General features: G+C 43.4%; 1 protein-coding gene across 9 annotated transcripts in view; it reads left to right on the top strand.

Moving 5' to 3' along the window:
• Positions 1–25,143, top strand: part of FAM120A (family with sequence similarity 120 member A) — a 113,987-nt gene that overhangs the window by 58,031 nt on the left and 30,813 nt on the right. For 4 of the 9 annotated variants that reach the window (XM_034967765.3, XM_055091743.2, XM_034967759.3 and 1 more), the window contains exons 6-11: positions 5,531–5,631; positions 5,847–6,133; positions 13,142–13,225; positions 17,003–17,090; positions 19,196–19,423; positions 22,005–22,179. In XM_034967765.3, coding sequence (XP_034823656.1) covers positions 5,531–5,631; positions 5,847–6,133; positions 13,142–13,225; positions 17,003–17,090; positions 19,196–19,423; positions 22,005–22,179 — 963 coding nt within the window. The remainder of the gene's footprint in view (positions 1–5,530; positions 5,632–5,846; positions 6,134–13,141; positions 13,226–17,002; positions 17,091–19,195; positions 19,424–22,004; positions 22,180–25,143) is intronic. The other 5 variants (XM_063594319.1, XM_034967763.4, XM_055091744.2 and 2 more) reach the window with 3 other exon arrangements.

Raw genomic sequence — 25,143 nt, 5'->3', positions numbered from 1 at the left:
ATTCCCAAGTAGAAAATTGGATTCTCCTGCTGGTGCTGGGGGCTTTGCTTTCAGCGTCTGCTCTGCGACCTTTCGCTCCATTTTCAGTGAGTTTGTGGTAGTGTGAAGTAGGAAGTGACACAGGCTGCCTGATCGTGTGGCCGTTTTGGAAGGTCATTTTTATTTTGAACTTAAAAATCGAATGTTTTGGAAGAACCTACACCCTCCTTTGAGCTATTGTCTGATTTAAAAGACTGCAGTGTGTGTCTTCCCAAAGTGGATGCATTTAGGTTTATTAATGTTGTATTTGTTAATGGCATTTCAATATTTGGTTACAAATGAGGAATGTCAGTTCAGTTTACCAGTGACTTCAAAGTAGCGACCTGGTAGAGTTTTCTTTTAGGTTGTGCTTTTCCAAAATCCACAAATGGACAGAAACTAATTTATCTTATTTCATCATAGACTTATAAAACACATTTCAGTGGCTAAATGGGATTTGGGATTTTTGTTTGTTTGTTTTTGTGTTGCTTTTATGAGTGTGTGTAGAAACAGTCTTGATGTGTTGCCTGGCCTGGTCTGAACTGCCTCAGCCCCCAGTGTCGGGATTGTAGTCATGAGCCACCGTAACCAGCCTTGATGAGATGTAATGTTCCTATTCTGCCTTCTTGAACTTTGCTCAGTCAGTACAAGTATTCTGTTCAAACTGATTAATTAAACCCAGGAACTGAATACATTTAGATAAAACTTGCTACTTGAGACTGGGGCACTGGGTAGATTCGAATGATGCCGTATCTCGTGATGTCTACCCTCTCACTATCCACATTCAGGGATGGAAAGGATTTGGGGAGTGAGGAATGTTTATAGAAGTTCAGCCCAGCTCCCTGCTGTAGAATGTTCTTGTATGAGCAGTCCAGCAGTCAGTAAAGCAACCCTTTTCATTGTTGAACTGCTCTCGTTCTTAGAAAGTTCTTGTTTCTGTTGACTTGAAATTTGCTTCCGTGGTTTAATTTTTCCCGCTGTTCCGAATTCTTTCACGTGCCACGCAGGACGTGCCTGTTCACTGAGTTCATAATCTTACTCTCATGGGCCTTGTACTTAGCCTTCTTCAAGCTGATCATGCCTCAGGTTTTGCCTCCTTCTGTCACCAGGCCTCCTCTTCTGGGCGCCGGCCTCTGGCTCTTCCCTTGGGGTCTGGCCAACACCGCAGGCTTTGGGCCGGCATCAGCTGCTCCCAGGCTCTTAGCTCTTGGGAGTTGCTCCTCCATCCTTTGCCTCCCTGGGCACTGACATTGCACCTGGTCTCAGTCCAGGCTTGGCCAGCCTGACCGGCTCTGTGGGGCCTCCTCTCCCTACAGGATGGCCAGACGCCGCGCCCTCCCACTGTGCTCCAAGGCCCCACCCTGCCTCTCTGGACACTGGATCTGTAGTGTAACAGGAACAGGTCACATGACAGTTTCCTTTCTATACCTTTTTATCTTCTGTAGACTATTGAGATTTAGTAAACATGTCTGTTTGCACATGCTTAAAATGGTTGGAATGTTTTGCCTTGTCTATGTTTGCAAGGGATGAAAATTAAAGGTGGTAGGGATTATATTGATTTGTTTAATCTTGGACTCGACATCTTCAAAGCTATATTTTTTGGGTGATACTTGAAAATCATACAATGTCTGCCTGTTTATTTATTTATTTATGAGATGGAGTCTCACTCTGTCACCCAGGCCAGAGTGCAGTGGCACGATCTCTGCTGACTACAGCCTCTGCCTCCAGGGTTCAAGCGATTTTCAGCCTCTGCCTCCCGAGTAGCTGGGGTTATAGGCGCCTGCCACCATGCCTGGCTAATTTTTTTATTTTTAGTAGAACGGGCTTTCGCCATGTTGGTCAGGCTGATCTTGAACTCCTGACCTCAAGTGATTCGCCTGCCTTGGCCTCCCAAAGTGGTGGGATTACAGGCATGAGCCACTGAGCCAGGCCAGTTTTTTGTTTTGTTTTGTTTTTTGTTTTTTAAGACTTAACTTTGTTACTCTTTGTTTTGTTTAACATTTCAGGATCATATGCCAAGTAATAGAGGAACATTTGTTAGGTTGGGCTAGGAATGGGGACTGGGGTAAGGCCGACTGTAGTTCTAAGAAGAGGTTCCAGTTTAACACCATTTCTTTAAAGAATTTTACCGTATTTTAATTCAGAGCAAAAGCCACACAGCTGCATATAGGCGTAAGTGAGTCCTTTGAGGAAGTAGGTAACTGAGCTGTTAGAAGTCAAGATCATACAGCCGAGGGATTGCAGTGCATGTCTCTTTTCATTCTGAAAGAACTTCTCACTATTTAAAAACTATTTTTAAAGTTATGAAATATTTTGAAATATAGTAAACTTTTTTGGCCTTTTTTTCTTCTTTTGCTTCTTTTCTTCAGTCTGCATATTTTTTTTTACCGAAAGCCCACCTCTCTAGTAAGTGTGAAAGGCAAAGAGTGAGAAACTGGTGGTGTGATCTCTACTCTGGAGCCCCGTGTCCCTTCTGAGAAAGATGCCTCTTGTAGAGAGGACACACAGTGGTTCTGCTCAGCTGCACTTGGGCATGGAGAACAAGAACCGATATAGATGAAGGCCTGAATCCGCAGAGGCAGCCCCTGGGTTAGGAGGCACTTCTGCAGCCTTCAGAAAATGCATACAAATCAATTCACTTATTGGACTGCTTTAATAGAATAGTGACTTGCTCTGTGGATTCACAGAGGATTATTTGAGGTCAGTGATTGGAATGTGATTTTAGAAAATATTCTTTCCTTGGAATTCTTTGGTTTTATGCTGTAATGTAGTTTGTTTGTTTGCTTTAAAGGAAAGTTTGTGCTTTCAAGGAAGGTTTTAGGATGAAATGGCCAAAAATCAAAAAACAAAAATGATCATCTTCACTTGAATGCGGGTGCTACATGAGTCTAGCCTTAGATTTGTATTATTCCAAAGTTAGGTAAGTGAGGTCAGCCACAAGATATTATACACTAGACATTTTACATTGATTTAAATTATATGGTTAGAGCTTGAATAGATTTTATAATATTCTTTGGACCAAACCTGCCTATCAGAATCACCTGTGAACAGTTTTTTAAAATAATAGCGACTTTGATCGCACACGTGGAGGTGCAGATCTAGCCATCATACTGTTTTAGGAACAGCTCCTTGTATTGTCTGTGCCATGCATGTGTGTGCGCCATGCGTGCACTTGTGGGGTGTGTTTGTGTGCACTTCTGTGTGTATCTACGCCTGTGTGTGAGTGACCACTTGATCATGCACACACATCCCTTAGAGGCACGGACTTGTGGACTTATCGGTCAGTTAGGAATGTGTTGCGTGCACGTGTGTCTATGTGCGTGTTGCATGCAAGTGTGAGGTGTCTGTGACTACACACATGCCAGTCTCATTATTCCCAGCTTCTCATACTGCAGTTGTTTTTGTTTGGTACAAAGGTGGAAGCTCTGCCAAGGTTTTTTCTTGATGCGAGCCAGGATCAAAGGGCTATGGTGTTTAAAGCTTGCGAGCTGAAGGCCCTTGGAAGGCAGGAACCTCAGACAAATTGTAGTCTGTAAGATTCCTGGTCGTTCTCTGGGGGGAGTCAACAATGATCTGTGCTTCACTCCCAGCGTCTGTTGACCATGCTTGGCTCTCAGGAGGCCGGACCAAGGACAGCGTTTGCACTCCTGGTCTCACCACGCCCAGTGTTGGCTTAGGGAGCCTCTTGCGAATGCAGCCATGGACATTTGCTTTTCAGAGAACGAGAGTGAAGGTTTGGGGAATGTTTCTGTCCTTACCTATATTGGCAGTAGGCAGTGTGAGAGGTGGTGGTTCTTGGGTTGTGTTCCCCTTGCCTGGTGTTTTCCTCTGATTTCATACTGCTATAAAGAACTGCCTGAGACTGGATAATTTATGAAGGAAAGAGGTTTAATTGACTCACAGTTCAGCATGGCTGGGGAGGCCTCAGGAAACTTAGCATCATGGCAGAAGTTGAAGGGGAAGCAAGGCACCTTCTTAACAAGGCAGCGGTAAGAAGTGCTGAGTGAAGGGGGAAGAGCCCCTTATACAACCATCAGATCTTGTGAGAACTCATTCACTATTATTAGAAGAACATGGGAGAAACTGCCCCTATGATCCAATTACCTCCACCTAGTCTCTCTGCCTAGACACGTGGGGATTATGGGGATTATAATTCAAGATGAGATTTGGGTGGGGATGTGCAGCCTAACCATAACACCTGGTGTTCAGATGAAGAGGTTGTAGAAGCATATCTACTGCTTAAAGAGGGAAATTGGAGTCAGCAAGCTCTGGGCTTGGTTTTCTTCCACATTTAAAACAAACCCAAGGAAGAGATGTTGCAGCCGTGCAAGCCCCTGGTGGATCTGTTGTGTCTCACACAGGTTTTCTATTTTCTCTGTGTCTTCAGCAGTGTGCATCTTACTTAAACCGCCTCAGGGCTCCTTTCATCCCCAGGCCCAGTCCTCAGCTTGACACATCATAGGCCCTCAGCACCTAAGTGTTCTGAGAGGGAGTGCAGCTCCTAGAGGTCCACGTCCCATGTCCTCCTGCTTCCTGCATATCATTTGGGCCCCAGTCGGTCCTTGTTACTGCGGGTCTTGTGCTGTCTCTGGAACAGCCCTTTATGGGCACCATCTACTCACTCATTCACTTCTGTATGAGTGAATGAGCTTCAGAGAGCCCCTGAGCTCTCTTCCTGTGCTTAGTTAGACCGTGCGAGGCCAGAGGTTGAGTGTGGAGGCTTCCAGCCCCTGCCTTCTGTCCCAGCTTCAGGCTGGCCTGGTTCCATGTCCTGCTGTCCTGCTTCAGCCATTCCTCTATGTGGCTTTCAGTCCTCTCACAGATTTCTTCATTTTTGCAGGGTAGCGTGGGAATGATGACTAGCACATAGCAGCACACATCAGGCAGGTTTATGAAATTATGTTTTAAGAGAACACAGAATCACAAATTACTCATCCTGTATATGTGTTAAAATGTGTAACCTAATTGCTGAACAATGAAAAGCAATTCCTTTTATATTTAAAAACTCACTAGTTAGCTGAGAACCTAATGGTAGTTGCAATGTACTTTAAATAGAAAAGTCTTCTTGCTTGACAAAAGTAAAGGAAACTGTTCGGTCCGACTTTGTTCCTTTCATGCCTGCCAGGGCTTCTGGTTTCACGGAGACCTCAGGCTAGGAGCAGCCCTGAGCAGGGAGACTGAGTTACAGAGAATCCCCACCAAGTTGCAGGCAGAGGGACAGCCGAGGCCTCAGGAAGTGCACGAGAGCAGAACCACTATGGCAAGTTCACTGAGAAATCTGGAAAGTTAGAATCCCAGCCCGAGTCCATCAAATCGAGCATCATAAAATTAAGTTTTCCTTACTGTGAAATGGCAATTCGTAATGATTTCTGAGAAGTGGGACCCATGGTGGTGTCGATGTCTGAGCCAGGTGAGGGTGAGATCCCTGGCGCCATGGGCTGGCCCCCAGGATGCCCTGGAAAACGCATTCTGTTCACAGCTGTGTGATTCTTTTCTTTCTGTGTTGGTGAAGCAGCCAGACCCGGTCCGTTTGGAATGCCTGGGATGGTGCCGCCGCATGTTCCTCCTCAGATGCTCAACATTCCGCAGACCTCTCTGCAAGCAAAGCCCGTGGTAAGGCCTTCCCTGCGTTGGGTCGGGTGGCGGGTCTCAGACAGGGTGCGTGCATTGAATTTCAACAAATGCTAAAATAAGTTCCTAACCTCTTGAATTGATATGTGAAATAGATGCCAGTGTTTGTTGAAATAAAAATGAGCCAGGAAACGTCAGCCTGGGCCTGAGTCGGGTCCTGCTGGCCACGTGTGCATGACGTGTGCCCTTCACTTCAGGCCCCACAGGTGCCCAGCCCAGGGGGCGCCCCGGGCCAGGGTCCATACCCGTACAGCCTCTCTGAGCCAGCACCTCTCACTTTGGACACGAGCGGGAAGAATCTGACGGAGCAGAACAGCTACAGCAACATTCCTCACGAAGGGAAGCACACGCCGCTGTATGAGCGGTCCTCGCCCATCAACCCGGCCCAGAGCGGCAGCCCCAACCACGTGGATTCCGCCTACTTCCCTGGCTCTTCTACATCGTCATCTTCTGACAACGACGAGGGCAGCGGAGGGGCGACAAAGTGAGTGGTGCGTGGGTCGCTGGGTGCTTCCTGGCGGGTAGTGACCTGGGGAAGCTGCCTTCTGGCCTGCCAGCCCAGCTGGTGTTTTGCTCAGAGATGTAGTTTATTGCAGGTGGGTGATGGTCAGTCTGTACTCAGATGGGGGCTCCTTGGACAGAGAGGAGAGAGGAAGAGTAGGTATGTTCTTGAAGTTTCCATGATTTAAAATCTGCACCATCCCAGCCCCATGGCCTGGAGCCACAGGAAACTTTCTGGGGAGGAATTTGACAAGAACTGGTTTGTGTGATGACCAAAACATGGGGGCATTTGTCCGGTGTGGTGCCACTCACACCCGTCACAGCAACCCCCTGCCGACCCCCGAAACATTAATCTTCTGGCTCCTGGATCAAGGGAGCTCTGAATTTCCTCTCCTTCTCCTAAACTCAGCAGGTTACAGGACAATTTGGAAATAACACTGTTTGCCCAAGCAAAACCCTAGAAAGCTGCCTAGACCCAGGCTGGAATTGTTTCCTTAGAGGAGTATTTTAAACACTGTGTGTCCCTGAATAAATGGGTTCACAAATACATAGTTGGTTAAAATTTGATCGAGGAAATCTTTAATTTGCACTCCTCCCTTTCTTTAAATTGTCTTATGTTTAAAACAAAAAAAACAGGGAGAGAATATTTCTTTCCTTTAAGTCAGTGTCTCCTTTTCCTTGGTGTGAACTCTACAGCGCAGATAACCAGGGCTGGTTGATGTTACATCTGTTTCTGATGTAGGAAATGTAAGAGACATAGGTGTCAGTTTCCATGCCAGTTCTTACCTTGTGTGTCACCTGAAGCAGATGATCTTTTCCTCTCTGTCCTCTGTCCATCTGTGAAATGGGAATAAATGTCTGTTGACCCAGGGCAGAGCTTACTGAAGGACTCTCTGCCATCCAGGGATGCATACCCTGTTTATAGTAGAGAAGTATAACATTAATAAATGTTGATTTGCTGTATGTGCAGAGAAGTATAAAATTAATAAATGTTTATTTGCTGTATATGCAATGCCAAGACTCTAAAATGAAGTAAAGAGTTGCAATTGAATATTCAAACTTTTAAATTAACCTCTAGCAAGATAATATATTGAGTACCCATTGAATCAGAATCTCTGGTTGGGGCCCCCAAATTTGCATTTTAAATAAGCACCTCAGTCAGTCTTTAGCACACTGAAGTTTGAGAACAACTGCTTGATGGTCTTGGAAGCCCTTATGTACCAGATTTCTAAGGCATGTGCATTTTGTTGTAAAACGTGACTCATGTCAGCAAGGTCCAAGTGTCTGTACAATACAGTTTTTGTCTTAGTAAGAAATGTTCTTTCTAAACTATGAAACATTGGTAAGAAGTAAGACAAAAAGCAAAAGAAGTAAGCTTTATGACCCCAACAAGAGTTCCATGCTAGTGATGGAGATGTGGAAACCAGGTCAAGGTGCTGACTTGGGGACGTGGGTGGTGACTGGGGCATGTTTCAGTTGAGGTGCTTGTTCCTCCGGTGGGGAGGGATTGAGAAGAATGTGAGTTGCCCATCTAATTTGGCAAGTTGTCTTTGTTAGGATGAGCTGAACTTGGAGTGAGTAGGACTGCCTGAGCATGTCCTGTCTTTTCTGGGTATGCACTTCCTACCTGTCTGTGAAGGTTCTGGTCAGCTTTTTGGAGCTCTGGGCATCTGACCTCTCCAAGTGCTTATTGTCTTTATCCCTGGTATGGCATCTTTACTGTTTTCTGGAGATGCATCTTGTTTCTGCCACTGGAATTTGACCTGCTCGGAGTCTTGTGTTTTGCCATCCTTGTGGTATGAAGTGCCATGAGGAATGCAGGGTACACCCTATAATAAGGAAGAGACAGACATGTTAGACTTGAGATGAATGAAGGCAGAGGAGACAAGGGTGCTTGTTCCTGAAGGCTTTGGGGTCAGAAACTAGCATTTAACTTGGGGTGAAACCCTTGATCACGGGCATCCTTTGCTTGTGGCAGGTGCAGGAGTATGACGCATGTGCCAAGTAGAGACAGTGTTCATGATTTTCAGCAAGGGTTCTAGTGTGTTGAATTGGTTGTATCTGCAGTGTATAATGTGCCCCTTAGGCTGTGCATAAGAGAACAAAGAATTGCTTTTATAGTTTAGGTTAAAAAAGTCACTACTTTTTTAACCTTTGGTTTAGAATTGAATGAGGACCCCGGGACCTATGTTGCTTTTTCAGGATGGCCCTAAGGGAACAGAAATTATTCATTCTCTTAGCAAGAAATACTTGGGCATTTATTTACCAGTGAACAGGGCAGAGGACAGGAGTGATGAGGTCTGTGTGCAGAGCTTGCATTCTGGAGGAGAGTATGTAAGCAGTGAACATAGAAGCCCTGACGAGTGCGTGAAGAAGACGTGCCGAGAGTGAGGAGCGGGGAACTGGGAGCACCAGAGCAAAGGAGGGCAGGAAAACTGGGAGAAAGAAGCGAGCCAGCTGATGGCCTGTGGTGTGAGGACCAGCAGGGCTGGGCCGTGCACAGCTGGATGTGTTCTAAGTGCCACGGGAAACATCTAGAGCAAACTTGTTCATCCCGTGGCCCACGGGCTGCACGCAGCACAGGATGGAGGCCCAACACAAATTCATAAACTTCCTTAAAACATTGAGATTTTTTTTCTGATTTTTTTTTTTAAAGCTCATTAGCTATTGTTAGTCTATTTTATATGGGGCCCAAGACAATTCTTCTTCTTCCAGTGTGGCCCAGGGATGCCAAAAGGTTAGACGCTCCTGATCCAGAGTGTGCTTAGCATGACCTTAGGCTGGAGAGACCCTGGTGTTTCTTTGGAGGTGAGTTTACTCACACCTTGATGCCATTTGCCCTCGGGGCAGTGGGTCTCCGGACAGTCAGACCATTCAGCTGGTGGAAACAGTTGAACTCCAGAACTCTGGTCTTAAAATATATTGATGGTAGAAATGTTTATATATATGTATGTATTTTTAAATTTTTTTGAGATGGAATTTTACTCTTGTTGGCCAGGCTGGAGTGCAATTGCATGATCTCGGCTAACTGCAACCTCTGCCTCCCAGGTTCAAGCGATTCTCCTGCCTCAGCCTCCCGACTAGCTAGGATTACAGTTGCCTACTACCATGCCCAGCTAATTTTTTGTATTTTTAGTAGAGATGAGGTTTCACCATGTTGGCCAGGCTGTTCTCAAACTCCTGACCTCAGGTGATCCCCCCACCTCGGCCTCCCAAAGTGCTGGGATTACAGGCGTGACCCACCATGCCTGGCCAGAAACATTTATAATTTCTAGACTGTAAAATAGCGGAGGCGATTGGCCTTCTAGATGCATAGCAAGGTGTGCCCCCACCTGCTACACTCTGCCTTTCATTGTCCAGACCTAACTTCTCCTGTCTTCTGTAGTGTATGTTCAGTGATACCACAAGGAAGGAATAATGTGGGACACCCTGCAAAATAAATGGCCTAGTTTCCCCAACAATGAATCAGTGGCACTCTTTTAAAGGGTGGTAGTGATGGGTGATGGGGATTGTTACATAAAAAAAGAGACAACAAAAAAAGAAAGAAGCTTCCTATGAATTAAAAAGGTAAGTGGTTTTCTAAAATTATTATTTTTTTAGGGACAGGGTCTTGCTGTTTCACCTAGGCTGGAGTGCAGTGGGACCATCATAACTCACTGCAGCCTCAAACTCCTGGGCTCAGGTGATCCTCACACCTTAGCATGTTCCGCCTGAGACGAAAGACATGTTCCACCACACCCAGCTAACCTGTATTATTTGTAGTTATGGGGTACCGCTGTATTGCCCAGGCTGGTTTCAAACTCCTGGCCTCAAGCAATCCTCCTACCTCTGCCGAAAGTGCTGGGATTACAGGCATGAGCCACTGTGTGCAGCCGACGGCAACTGTTTTAAATGGAAAAAGATACAAACGTGCTGGGTATGGTACTGTACACCTGTAGTCCCAGCTACTCGGGAGGCTGAGGTGGGAGGATCACTTGAGCCCAGGAGGTTGAGGCTGCAGTGAGCTATGATCATACCTGTGAATGGCCAATGCGCTCTCTCCTGGGCAATGTAGTGAGATCTCATCTCATCTCTTAAAGGTATAAGCATGGAATTCACAAGGGAAGCAGCCATCAAGAAACATAAAAAGTTGTTCACCCTCACTAAGAATATCAAAATTCTACAACTTAGACCATAAGATACCTTTTACAAAAGCCTATAAAATTGTCAAACATTTATTTTTAAAAATAAAATGTGGTGGGCGGTTATGGGTGGAGTTATTGGGTCCTGGCTGTCGCCATTGAGCATTGCTGAATGTTGTCATGACTTGTGGACTTCTCAGAGCTGCGTGCATGCGGGTGCTCTTTGTGGAGATTTGCTCTGTGCCTGTAGGAAGGTGGGTGTGTGGTGTGCATTGCAGCAACATTGGTGGAACAGATGTGTGTGCCCCCATGCTGTCATCACGGTTCATTGCACAGGAGCCTCATACACACGACAGAAAATATGCTCTTGTAACCCCAAGTTCATGGGGAGGCATCCACACAGATGGCAGCAGATCAGGAAATGCTCTCAGCCAGTCCTCAGGGGCAGTAGGGCAGCCTTCATCTGGGTGCGCTTGGCAGCCCTGAACTTTATCTCTTCTTTTCGTTGTATTTCTTTAATATCTTATTCAGCATTTTAGTTTCTTTAGTTGGATGAGTTGTTCAGTGTCTTTGTACTGTACAGTTCTCCTGTGCTGTTGGAATGGACGTGATGGGCTATGTTACTCTTTTGAAATACAAATTTCTCTTTAGAAGTTTTGGAAAATCTGTTAGAGGAGGAGTTCTTAGAATATGAGAAGACTTCTTGCCACATAGTTGTGCCTGCCCGACGTCTTTTTCCAAAAAAATTGAAGGTGAACCTGTTGGAAGCTCAGTTCTGAGTTTAATTGACTACTTTGCAGAGACACAACACTCTCTTTCTAGCATGTCCCTTGGAAGAAAATAGGCTGGTGCTTGGGTGGTGATCAGAACTGGCAGTTATTCTAGGCCTAAAACAGTTTGGCAATAAAATAAGGAAAAGGGGCCACATGTGGTGGCTCATGCTTTAATCCCCACACTTTGAGAGGCTGAGGCAGGGGGATTGCATGAAGCCAGCCTGGGCAACATATAATTTAAAAATTAGCCAGACATGGTGGCATGTGCCTGTGGGTCCAGCAACCTGGGTGGCTAAGACGGCAGGATCACTTGAGCCCAGGAGTTCGAGGCTGTAGTGAGCCATGATGGCACCACTGCAGTCCAGCCGGGCAACAGAATGAGTCCCTGTCTCTTTAAAAAAAAAAAAAAAAAAAGGAAAGAAAGAAAAGGAATGAAATGTGTGGCTTTCTAAGTAATGTCTCCTCCAGTTCCTTTGTTAGAACAGTAGAGCAGTACCAGCATACACTTGCTTTATTCTTGTTTAAATTTTAAAAATTAAAGTGACATTCTTGTCTTTTTTCCCTTCCTGGTGCCTGTCAGATGTTTGTAATCTTGTTTCAGTTGAATTAAGAATTACAGTTGAGGCCGGGTGCAATGGCTCATGCCTGTAATTTCAGCACTTTGGGAAGCTGAGGCAGGCAGATCACTTGAGGTCAGAAGTTCAAGACCAACATGGTGAAACCCTTTCTCTACCAAAAAATACAAAAATTAGCTGGACGTGGTGGTGTTTGCTTGTAGTCCCAGCTACTTGGGAGGCTGAGGTAGGAGAATTGCTTGAACCTGGGAGGTGGAGGTTGCAATGAGCTGAGATTGTGCCACTGTACTCCAGCCTGGGCAACGGAGTGAGATCCTGTTTAAAAAACAAAACAAAACAAAAATTACAATTGAATCCTTGTGGAGGTGTTTATTTTATGTTATTTTCATAAATTCATTTGGACTTGCAGAATCTGAATCAAATCTGAGGTTGCTGTATTACAATTTTTAATTCTTTGTTTTATATCTTTTTTCTAATTATCATCTTGATACAAAGTTATATAGAATTCAAACACTGGACAATACAGTATAGAGAATTCCCCATGATCCTACTTCTAGAGAGGTAATTATATTTGAAAGATTGGTGAATATTCAAGCACCTTATTTTCCTCTGCATCTGCTAAAATAAGATTTTTACAATAACTAGGTCCTATCTTAGGGAGAGTAACTTGCCCTTTTTCCTTTTCTTCCATCTTTTATACTTAATATACTTATGTAACTATGTATTCTTATTTGTGCATGTAAGTATTAATATGTACATGTACTTAATACCTAATATTTAATAAGATCTGTATACATCCACTTTATTGCTTTAATATTTTTGCATAAAATTACTGACATTTTTAAATGGATATGTAAAAGTCCTTATTGAGAGAGAAGACTGAGTTTTTTTCCACCTTGTGACCTTGTTTGTATAAATGGGTTTCATTTTCTTGAGAACTTATGTATGTATCTTAGGAGAGAAAGCCCTGTGGAACGGGACGTCTCCACATTTATTATTTATTTTGACATGTAGTGTTATGGAGGCATCTTTTGCATAAGTCTTGTATTCCCCTCCCCTGTTAATTTTTGCTAATGACATGTACTCCCTGGACCAAATCTGGACTGTGAAAGATGAACCACAGGAAGGCAGGCTGTTTGGTGTTAGCATGCTCTGTGAGCAGCACTGAGACCTAGCTGTTGGCAGGAACCGGTTTGCTCAGAGTCTCTTGGTTGGTATTTCTAGGTGATGTTGTGACCTGAAGCTCGCAGAACCTCGGAGCATTCAAATGTGCGTGACAGGTTTGCTGAGTTGTTTGTGTATTAAATTAGCTGATGAAAAAGCTCAATGAATGGTAGCTATCACTACTTTTTAAAAATTAACTCTTAGTATGCTAGAAAATCAGAACACTGATGTGGTTTTTAATGTAAAATAGCTAAAAGAATTTTATTTGGCTCCCTTTGATCTGGTATCCCAGGAAGTTTGTGCCTGATGTGCCTCTTTTGCTTGAAGATGGTGTTGAATGTTTTTCTTGTCCTTTAAGGCCTTTCCAACTCTACTTGCAAAAAAACTTTGTGTTTCACAAAGAGAATTCCATCGTGCTCTGCTCCAGGATCCTGAGGCATGGGTAGGTAGGCCTGGGGCTGAGGGAATGACTTTAGTGTAACTGTAGGTTTTTCTTTCAGATTGTTATGCTCTTGTTCCAGACAGATATCCACTTTATATTTATGTTTTGACACATGGTACCATTTCTAATATCTTCTCATAAAAGTGATTCTGAATTTTATATGTTGGCAAAAATTAATCGTGATCTATATCATTACGTTGTGTTCTAGCCATCCACTAATCTGTGTAGACATTTCGTATTGATCTTAAGACAAACGTGTTGACACAGTTAGGTGTCTCTGAACCCTCACTTGTGGGGTGCAAGGGGATAGCTCCGTGACCAGTTGGGGCTTCTTGGTCACACAGTCTTCTGATGACAGCGAGAAGTCCCGACAAGGCTGTGAAAGAAGTTTGAGCCATCATCTGACTGCCGCTTTCTGTGTTCCTGACATTTTAAGCTCACCCATTATGTGAAGGAACCTGAATGTGTGATGTTAGCTTAACTAGAGCATGAGGAGACTAGACCTATTAGGTGTCTGTCTCTGTGACTCTTGTAGCTTCCCTGGTCAGGGCACCCAGATACTGGTGCTTCTGTAGGGAGATAGCACTTGGCAGGGCCAGGCCGTGCAGGAGAACTCTGAGCATCTGTCCAGCCAGGCTGAGGCCTTCTGTTGCCCTGCACCAGCAGGGCCCAGGCCCTCTTTGTTACACTATCAGAGACCCTCCTGGCTGTCTGTTCTCAGCCCTGTTGAGTTGGGGAGCAGATAGAAATGAAAAATTTACCCATGCCAGATAGTTCTGCTGTGAATTTGATCTTTTCTTTTCTAAATTTAATGATTTATTTTCTTCCATTTTGGTTTATTTGCCTTTGCTCTTTCCTGTTGACACAGAAGTCAGCTTTTACTTAACGTTCTCTTTCTTTTCTCCTCCATAAAGGAAAACTCTACACCCCTGACAATCAGGAACATGAGTGACACGTCATACCCTGGTATACTTGGTGTAAATGAACACCAATACATTTCCATCCTAGCCTCACCAACCTGCTGAAAGATGTAAAAAAAAAATCATTCAGTGACTAGAACAGTTTGCTATCTTTCCAGGCTTTCATACGGAAGAAGCTCCAAACGTTCCTAGTGAAGTGAGGCCTTGGCACACCTCTCTGACAGCCTCTGAATACCCCATCCTATAGTGCTGGGCTTCCCCAGCCGCCAAGCTGACTTGCCAGAGTCACCCTTTCTGTTGCTTGTGTGCTGCATTCTCACATATGTGTGAAACTGTCTGTAGCCTCGGCTCGGCTCTGCTGTGGTAGCAGGTGCCAATAGTTTGAAATAAGGGTCTGGGTTTGAATCCAGCTACCGTATTTGTGACTGTGGGTAGATTCCTTCTCTCTGAGCCTGGATTTTATCATTTTATCATTAGAGATTTATAGTGTGGAGGTGGGGATGAGATTGTGAGAGCGCCACAGGCTTCCTGCACAGTGCCCGGGTCACTGACTCTACTTCCCTGTGGCCGGTGCCTGTCTCAGCACGTCTCAGTGCAGTGTGAGTCAGTGAAACGTCTGGTTTACGTACATGGTTCCAGGTATCCGTTTAAGGTATTATTAGTTGTGTAAAATGAAACATAAATATATATAGAAGTATTCTAAAATGTTATCCATCTGTTCTTCAAAGCAAGGCATTTGTCATATTCTATTTTTTTTAATTGTAAAGTAATATATTTGTCCTATTGAAATATATTGGCCTTCTCAAAAACTGTTTCTTGTCAAGATGCTTTTCAGGCAGAATTTTAGATTTTACAGTATGATTGTTAGAAGGTTATATGGGCATCCAGATTATGACATTTATTTTTAGATTGATAATCTACATAGAACAACACTAAGGCTTGCAAGTGTAGGGTCTGTGTGATCTCAGGTGGCGCTGGCATGGTGCCTCGGCTCTCCAGTTTTAGTAGACAGGTGTGTCCCCTCCTTGCTTGGCACTTTCCTAACACTTGGCCTCCCCTGCCCCACCATCCTAGGTGCATGATCCTCTAGATCCTCTTACCCTCCAAGAGCCCCAGACACTCTAGGGACAGATACCCTGGGGATGGGTGCTTGTGGGTCTGCGTGGTTAATAAGCATTCCACATGAGCCTTTAAGCTTAACAACAGTTTGATAACACTTATTGTTCTTTACATGCTATGGAAGATAAGCAAGAGTTGTGCCAATGTTGCCATGTACTTCTAGGCCAGGATTTAGTAATTTTTTGCCCCCTGCATCTCCCAGCTTGCTGACTCATGCATCTCTATCAGCACATGCTCATCCACCTCCTGAGCCGCTATCCATTGTCTGCTCACATTGTGCCCTCAGTGGCTGCTTTCTCAGTGGGACAGACCACTACTCTGCGGATGCCTGCAATGGTTTTTGACGTGTCTGAGCCACTGCTGGGGTTTCCTATAGTTTTGTTAAGTTGCAGGCAGAGATTGTGCATGAGCAGTGGTTTCTCCAAGCTCCATGAAGACCGGGAAACCTGAACAGGGTGGGCGAACTTTTCATGGCGTGCATGCAGTATCCTTGGCTGGACAGTCCATTGTGTGACAGCGGAATCTTTTTGCAGCTTTTTTTTCCCCTTTTTTTTAAAAGACAGAACTACAATGAAGTTGATTGGAAGATAGGAGAATTATCTGGTCTTAAAACCTCTCCATCTGTCATGTGAGTCAGTTACAAAGGCAGGCCAGTTGACCCATGCTGGCATGTCCTATGGCCAGCACTGGTTTTCAGAAGGTAGTTTGGGCATGGAACCTTATAGTCGAAGGGTGAGTGCATGGAGCACCACAGCCATCCCTGCCTCAGGGTCACACTGTACACTGAGGTTCCAGTGTGGTGCTGCATCCCGCTGGCCCTGCTCAAGCCCCTGCACATCCTCTGCTACCTGTAGACAGTGCATTTCACATTCGCCTGAGGACTATGGTAAACCCATATACTACAAGTGAACAAAGACTTTAGGAAATAATGCTTATTCACACCATGCATTCTGGTCTGTCCTGTTTCAGTTTTTTTAAATGCTCATTAAACCCACGAAATTGTATTCCCAGACTGTTAATGGGTAACAGCACAGTTATCTCTCATTCTGTAATTTGAGATGCTCTGTGATCTTCTCATCTCTTTTTCCTTATCCCCCTTTTTTTTCACTACTTTGTTAAATAAAGCCATCCTCCAAATAAGTTCCCATGAACTCCCTGTTCTGTGAACCCACCAAGTTTGTGCCATCTCGCTTTGCCTAGAGTGTACCTTCCCTGTCTTTCAGATTTTCCAGTTCGAGTCACCTCCAGTGTTAGCTCTAATGCCCCCTCCACATGAATAGGCTGGAGTGCCCTGTGTGGTGTATTGTCGCCTTACATTTATTTATAACTTATGTGTAGTATTCGATCCAGATAACATTTAAGTCTTCTACTACCTCATAATTGCCAATTAAATGCTGATCTTTGTCTTGCTGTGACGATGGAAAGATCCTCCAAGGCAAGGCTTGCCTTTGTTTCCTCTGCATCCTCTGTAGCGCTAAGCAAATCACAGACCATCTCTGAACTGCCTGGTGACTCCTCTAAGTTAGGTGTTCGATAGTTTCTTTTCCATAGTATGTGGTTATCACCTACCCTTTTGAAGCAGGAAGAAATATTAGTATAATAGAGTTATTTCTCGATGTTGTGTTTATTTTAAAAGTATTGTTATTATGAGCCTGAAGACTTAGCTGAGGCCCTTCTTATCATTGTCAGCTGGTTTGTGAAAGTGATTGGACAGTAATCATGTTCATTTTATGTTTAGCCATATCAGCGGGAACAAGATTGGCTGGGAGAAGACGGGAAGCCACTCAGAGCCTCAGGCACGAGGAGACCCAGGAGACCAAACAAAGGTAGAAAGTCTATGCCTTTTAGTTTTTGAGTTCTGACTCATTTTGTATTAGCACACTGTATTAGTGATCAAATAGTGAAAAATAATCTCTCTCTCTTTTAATTGGGTCATGTAAACCTTTACAAAGGGGATAAGCGGGAAAGGAAGAGTTCAGAGCTATGCCCAAGCCGGCTAGTCTTTCTGCATGGCAGGCACCTGATGCATTTCCTTGTTTGCTCACTGCGTCATCTTGGACAAGGTGCTTAGGACCTTCCTGAGCCCACATTTGTTGTAGGTTTTTGTGAAAATTCACTGAAAAGGCACTGGGGATGCTAAATTTAACTCCCCCACCCCCCTTTTTTCTTTTTCTTTTTAAAAAAATTTTTGTATTTAATTTTTTTTTTTTTTTTTTTTGAGATGGAGTCTTGCTCTGTCACCCAGGCTGGAGTACAGTGGCGTGATCTCAGCTCACTGAAACCTCTGCCCCCTGGGTTCAAGCAATTCTCCTGGCTCAGCCTCCCTGGTAGCTGAGATTATAGGCGTGCACTACCATGCCTGGCTAATTTTTGTATTTTTAGTAGAGACGGGGTGTCGCCATGATGGCCAGGCTAGTCTCGAACCCTTGACCTCAAGTGATCTGCCCTCCTCAGCCTCCCAAAGTGCTGGGATTACAGACGTGAGCCACCACGCCCTGTCTCCCTGCTTTTCTTCTACTTCTACCTGTTAATAGTGATATCTAAAAATATCTTTTTAATTTGCAAAGCCATGTACGTCTGCCACATGTGATTACCAAGAAGGAGCCAGTTTCCTGCCTGAAGGTTTTGGTGGTTAATATGCAGGGTTGCCTGAATATCAGACGTTTGTCTAAAGAAGTCGTACTATTAAATGATTGTTCTGCAAATAAGCAACAAAAATCCTTTGTGGATACATATTATTTTCAAAGCACCTTCCAAAGCATTTTGAGTTGTTCTACATCTGTATTCTTATGGAATGGAAAGTGTAGAAAACACCAGTGAATTATCTATGAGTTATTCTTCTTAAGACTAATTTTGGCACTTTGTGTTTTAAAAAATAAAATTAAGGACTTAATTACACACCATTGTAAAGAGTATACTTTGTTTCAAAACAGAAAAATGTATATGTCTTTAGGGTGGCATTAAATCAATCAATAAGCAGTTCTTATTTTCAACATTATTCTGATAAAGTTTATTATACAAATAATCATTGCTCTTAGGCAACTATTCAGACAATTCAGACTGCTAAAGTGTCTCCTTCCTTTTTCCTTTCCTTAGTTCTACTGCCTCGCAGCAGTCCATCACTGTGGTAATAATTTGGGGACCAGACTCTTTCCTGTGTATGTCCATACGCTCCATGTTTGGGGGGCTTAGTTGTTACAGAATGGGTGTTTTCACCGAACAGTGTATCATGGACCTCTTTCTATGTCATTATCCATAGATCTGAGACATTGTTTTTAATGGGATTATGCTGTGGCTTAGCAGGTTTTTGGGGCTTTTGGTTTAATTTTTGCTTGTGTATAATTAACTTAGGGCTTTATAATGACTACAGAGAATGCTTGAGTTTGGGTTTTTGTTTGTTCTTTAAGTACCAGCTGTGGCATGGAGTCAGCCCTGGATTAGAATTCCGTTTCTATGTGTTAGGGTTGTGTAACTGTGTTCAGACTGCACAGCCTCTTGGAGTGTTAGTTTTCCTGTTTGTATAGAGATCTTAGGCAAAGTCTCGAGAAAACAGAAACACAGGAATGGACCACATGGATGATGGACAAGTGAGAGCCAAACAAGATAGCAAGGCTCCTGCCTCCCAGCACCCTGCCGTATCTGCAGAGGGACTGCAGGGTGACACAGAACAGCAGGGAGCAACAGGCCCGCTCTCCTGTGGCACAGTAGATGTTGATGCTGTTTCAGTGTGGGAAGCTGTTCAAGGAGAGGACTGGATCAGAGTGCTCTCTGTTTCCTCTGTCTTTAGGGTGGCACCAAATCTGGTCTCTCTAAGACAGGACTCATCTTTGTCCCCTCCGTGTCTGGCAGGTGAACAGGCACCTACCATAGTTTAAATGAATGAAAACATGACATACACTCGTTTTCCTCCCTTCTGCTCTCTGCACTGTAGGCAGAAGGCTCGTCCACTGCCTCTTCAGGAAGCCAACTAGCCGAAGGCAAGGGAAGCCAGATGGGCACTGTCCAGCCAATCCCGTGCCTCCTGTCGATGCCCACCAGGAACCACATGGACATCACTACACCTCCCCTGCCCCCCGTCGCACCTGAGGTGCTGAGAGTGGCCGAGCACAGGCACAAGAAGGGGCTGATGTACCCCTACATCTTCCATGTCCTGACGAAGGTATTATCAAAGGGGCCCTGGAGTGGCTTCTGTTATTTGATGAGTGGCCATTCCTATGGGTGTTTTGTCCTTTTGTCCTTTTTTGAACCATTTTTCTGTCTTACTAATCTACTTGAAACAAAGTTCACTTTCCCCTTTCTAAACATTGAATGAAAGATGAACATTTATAACTGTAAATACAGTTTTAAAATAACTTGTGAAAAGTCTCACTTTTTTCCTTCAACTTAGTATAGAATATTTTATACTTCTAATGAAATAATGCATCACATTATTTTATGACTTGTAATTTTATTCTTTTTACTTCAATTTCAGAATTTTCTTAAACCATATTTGTGCTGTAATGTCAGGTTTAGTTCTGATGTCAGATACAATATCTGGTTCCTTTATCATTTGTGCTTAGAAAATAATGTTTCCCCCTTTGAATGGCTCATAGTGCTTCATGTGTTTTGACTTGTTCATGACCTCATTGAGTGCAGTTTTAATAGTGCTAAGAACAAAAAATATAATACAGCATTTTGTTAACATGCGCATAGTCAGAAAATGAAAGTATCATTTTATACAGTGTCATAATTTCACTTTATTAGTGTCTTAATGTATGCTTAAATATATACATATAGTGTGGCATCAATTATTTTTTAATCTTGGTGTCTCAAATGTATCTATGTGTATTTAAATTTCCTCAGTGATTTGTAGTCTTTATGTTGGCACTTCTAATCTTAGCCCCACAATTTAACAAGTTACCTCAGTTACTAGATTAATCCTGCAGAACTGGTTTATTGCTATCATGTATTATTAACATGAATACCTATATAACCATATATAACCAGACTTTTCTGTCTATTCTCTACAACCCATCTGTGGTTTGTAAAATGGAGTCAATAAATGCAATAATGAACTCCTGTTCTCAAATACTCCTGAGGTGGAGTGGACTTCAACTGTTAACTGACTAATCCAAATATTGCTTACTTTTATTAATTAAAGGACATGGAAAACATGTAGCCAGTACTATTTGCTCAGATCCTTTAATTTATTTTTTAGTTGTAATGCCTCCAGATCTCATCTATTATTTGATATGGGTATGCATTTATAGTATCACTTTTCAGATTATGGTTGTAAGGTGAACATTTTATTTTTCAGGTTCAACATAAATTATAAAGGGTAAGTGAAAAGTAATTGTTGTGGGGAAAACATTTTGCTAAGTTTAAGGAACCAAAGTTTTGGGAAGACATCTTTCAAAATAAGGTGTAAAGAAACAACACTCATTCCTCGTGGGGCTGTTTGAAATGTAAGGTCCCCAGGAGCTACCTGTTATGTCCACACTGCTGGATCTGATGCGTGGATAGTCGGTTAGATCTATATGAGGGTTGCAAGTTGTACCAACATGCTTTCTTATTTCTTATGAATTTCAAGGGCAAATACTGATAAAATGACCATGGTTGAGAAAATTGTCTTTTCACATTTTAAAATGCTACTTAAGTTTTTTCAGTTTATCCTATAAGCTGAATGGCTCTGGTATTAAATTGCCCAGGCTAAGACATTTACAGTGAGATGCATCTTTACGGTAATGAAGAGAATTTGCAAAGCATCATATTATTGAGATAAATATTCCCTAGATGAGAGTGTTAGAACACATGTAGCTACTGGATTAATGAATATGAAAGTATGGAGGGTAAGGGGAAAGACCAGTTTTTAAATTAAACTTATGTTAATGAAAGAAACAGCAAATATTACAAAATTATTATTTAAAGCATATATATCAAAGAACTTCATAGACATTGAGGTCATAAATGCATTGTTGTGCTCTGAGTATAATTAAATAAAATTTGTTGCATGATATCTTGAGATATATCTTGATGCTGTAAGATCCCTGAGACAGATTAATTTTGGCAACAATCTTAGCTGCCAAAGGCCACAGTCAGTCATTTGTCTCTTGGCAGCACATTCTTGAGTCAGATGCAGTTCTTGCCGTATTGGCCCTGGGACATGAAAAAGGTAGAGTGCTTTTGGTTTCTGCCCTAGTGGCTATGCGTGTCCTAGCCACTGTACTGAGACACATTTCTTGAGCACCTGCCACACTATGGCAGAAGCCTAACACACGAGGTGGTAATTTGCCATGGAAGAACTTAGCAAAGAAAATTGACCATTATATTTTCAGGATACTCAGTTCTTTAGTTTGCATGTAGGTAATTGAAAATTTTCAATTATATTGCATGTGACCATCCCAACTCTCTAAATAAAAGTTGCGAGTTCTCAGTCTTTTCTATTCTGTTTCTTGTCTGATGTTATCTGTCTGGATTGTTTCAAAGACTTTGGAACATCTACATGGTTTTCTTTTGTTCTTGGTTTTGGATTAAACATAAAATGATGTAGATTTTATTTTGATTCTTTGAGCATATGCTTTGGCCACAGCCTGCCAAATGAACTCTTCCTAAACATCTTTATTTAGGCAAGTTGTTAAGCAGTTGATTTGGAATGGAATTGCAATGTCATTAACTGGAGATAATACAGTATATTTCTGTGAGTGTATTGTAAATTCAACATGAAAAATGTGCAATGTTATTCTGCTTTCTTCCATGCAAAGGGTGAAATCAAAATTGCTGTTTCTATTGAAGATGAAGCCAACAAGGACCTGCCTCCGGCCGCTCTGCTCTATAGGCCAGTTCGTCAGTATGTTTACGGAGTCCTGTTTAGTTTGGCAGAAAGCAGAAAGAAAACTGAGAGACTTGCTTTTAGAAAGAACAGACTTCCACCAGAATGTATGTACTGTAACAATCCATTGTTTGTTTTCCTCGGTACCTCGTAATCTCTTGTGCATTTTCTAAAGCCTTAGAAGAATCATGACTGAGTTGACCCCGAGTGCCTCTGTGTAAAGGAGGTGGGCCCATCATCGGGGCAGTAGGCCAGGGTAAAGGCTCTTAGAAAAGGAGGAGAAGCCACAGACTTTCTTCCTCATTAACATTCCAATAATGATGTTTATTCAGTAAAATAATAAAACAGGTTTACACTTTAAAGTGAATGTTGATCTGAAAGCAGACTTGAATTGCCGCCACTCTCTGTAATTACCACGTCTTGGTAATCAGGACGAGTGTGTTTCTGTGCTCTGGTTTTCATGAAGCACAGATCTGCTCTCTCCAGAAGGCCAGGGTCCTGGAGAAAACTTCCAGCAGGTCTCTGGTTGGCCATGTTTGTGCTGTTGGAGTGCCACCACGCATGGCTCTGCAGCTGTAGCGAAGGTCGTGGGACTCACGGATCGTCGCAGGATTGTGATGATTTGTCTCGGAATCCTCTGAGACCTGTGCACTTCCAGCTGATCAACTCTGGGAGTGGGGGGTGCAGGTGGAAACACTGAAAAGGATTGTTTGAAAAGTTGGTTAAAGATGAGGTCAAAGCATTTTTCTTTATCTTCTAGTGGGCCTGTGTAATACTTGGAGAAAATGATGCCTTTCTGTTCTAGGTAATTTTATCTCCTAATGTAAGGAATGTAAAAGTAACTGTATATTTAGTTGGAAATACAGAAAAGAATCCTCAGACATACAGTCTGAGAATATTATGAATTGTGGAAATTGTAAATTACTAGATCATTCTTTGAGCCATGGATAATTAGTTACAGACTATTTGTTTGTGTGGTGGGTCAATGCAGTCCTCCTGAGATGGTGAAGCTCCTTGTCAGCACTGACTGTGTGCAGTGCTGAGCTTTGGAACTTTAACCTAAGTTCATTAGATTTAAAATATTTCTGTTTGCAATTACTATGACAAACTTGCAATCTGTAAGGCTTTAAAGTGAAGCAGTTCTCACTACCCTTCATTGGTGATAGTTGTCCTGAGAGTGATTGCTGAGCTGCTGGTGTGACTGTCACTGGCAGGAGGTGATGCTCGCTCTGCAGGGCTGTGAGCATCTCCACCCTCTGTGTCTTCAGTGGCTGGAGATACCATGTGGAACAATGAACACTGTAAATGACATTCTTCTCAAAGGTTCAGGACATTCTTCAATGTACCTGTTTTCATTCTTTTCTCACATTGTGTGATCCATTTGCTCACAAAAGAATGGCATTTCTTACTTTGCACATGGCTGGTCACTTGTCCTGGCCTGTCTCTACCCTTCACTTCTGCAGGCTGACCAGGCCCTCAGACCCCCTTTTTTCAGTTGTTCCTCTCTCCTGGGCTTAGCATGCCTGTGTTGCAGGCTCTGTCTAGTCCCAAATCCTGTGACATCCTGGGTGTTGCAGCTCCTTTGTCCTCAGTTTCAGAGCACTGCACTGGCTTCATGGTAGAAGGTATTCTTTTTTATTTGCTTGTGTGTTCTAAAAACAGAGTTACCTTTACATAGCAAACTCCTTCAGGCATTTCCAATGATCACCTCAGGTTGAATAGGAACAGGCTTTGTGGCTTCTGTGCTGTCCCGTGGAGTCAGATGTGACAGTCCCCTACCCCTCCAGTGTTGGGCCATTTGGCATCATTGGTGTGCTGCGGTACCAAACATGCCCAGGAAGTGGAGTCTTGACCTCGTGCCTGCTGCATGTCTGCAGCACGCACGGCTGATGGTGCTTCTCATGCTAGCTCCCCATCAGCTGTCTTGGTCTAGGTTGGGAGGTCTCCGGCTGGGCCTGGGAGAGGCTGTCCTGTTAATGCACAGTAGAGAGGGCTCTCAGAAGGGCCAGAATATGCAGAGCACGTAGGTGGTGGGGGGCAGGAGGGGAGGTGGGGATTGTGGAAGCCAGGGCAGGCCACAGCTTTCATGGTGTCAGACTGCCCCAACCTTCTCTGAGCACACCAACTCCAGCTGGAATCAGAGGTCACAGGAATGGAGCCATCCTGTGGCTCCTTTTCTTCCAAAGGAAGAAAAGACAAGAAGGGTTGGGGAAGTCTGAAATGACTCAAGCGAATGGGGGTGCCATTGATGTAGGTGGAGGAGGAAAGGGACACAGGAGAACACAAAACAGGATGGTGGCAGCAGGTGGCACTGGGTCTTCTCTTGAGACGTGGCTGAGATGGACAAGGGAATGCTGTATCTTCAAAGTGAGAACTTACAGGAACTCCCTTCCCTCCTCTCCTCTTCTCCTTCTTTCTAAGGATGGGAGACTGAAGAGTTTGGTTATTGTTACGTTATTTTTTTGGCCAATGGGGAGGATTTAGTGGGGGAGAGGTGAGTTTATCAGAGAGAATAGGAAAAAATTAGACAGTCCTGATAGAGTTTGTATTAGTAGACTTAGGTGGGAAGGAGAAGCAGAGGCAGAAGTCCATACTTTGGGGCCACCTTTGTTGGTGAAGGCAGGAAGGATTGGGGATAAGGATACCTCAGATTTGGTTTGGGAAAGGGAGTCAACTAGCACTGAGGAAAAGGACAGAGGCCCAGCCAGCTGCACTTATTAGTTGATCATGGAGCATGGGTATTTTCTCCACTGTAGTTTAGTACTTCTTTGCCTATGGTAGTTTAGTACTTCTTCAATGGTAAATGAGATTTTAAAAGGATTTCATAAACATTTATGTCTTTTGCTATTGTGTGTATTACTCTTAGAGCAGTGTGCAGCAGGCAGTGAAAGAATGAATAATTGGTTTAGGTACACACAACTTATTGGAGATGAAGACCCGGTTTGGTGCATCAGAAAATTAAACTCTGTTGTGTGAGGGTGTGCGTAAGTGCTGAGATGCTTTGAAAGGTCAGTGCTAAACAAATTGCAGTCTTTTCTGCTCAAGTGATTTATGAACTTTGATTTTGATAT

This window comes from Pan paniscus, chromosome 11 (assembly GCF_029289425.2).
Source record: "Pan paniscus chromosome 11, NHGRI_mPanPan1-v2.0_pri, whole genome shotgun sequence".
Lineage (NCBI taxonomy): Eukaryota > Metazoa > Chordata > Mammalia > Primates > Hominidae > Pan > Pan paniscus.
The sequence above is the reverse complement of the archived record's forward strand: the minus strand, read 5'-3'. Positions and strand labels throughout refer to the sequence as shown.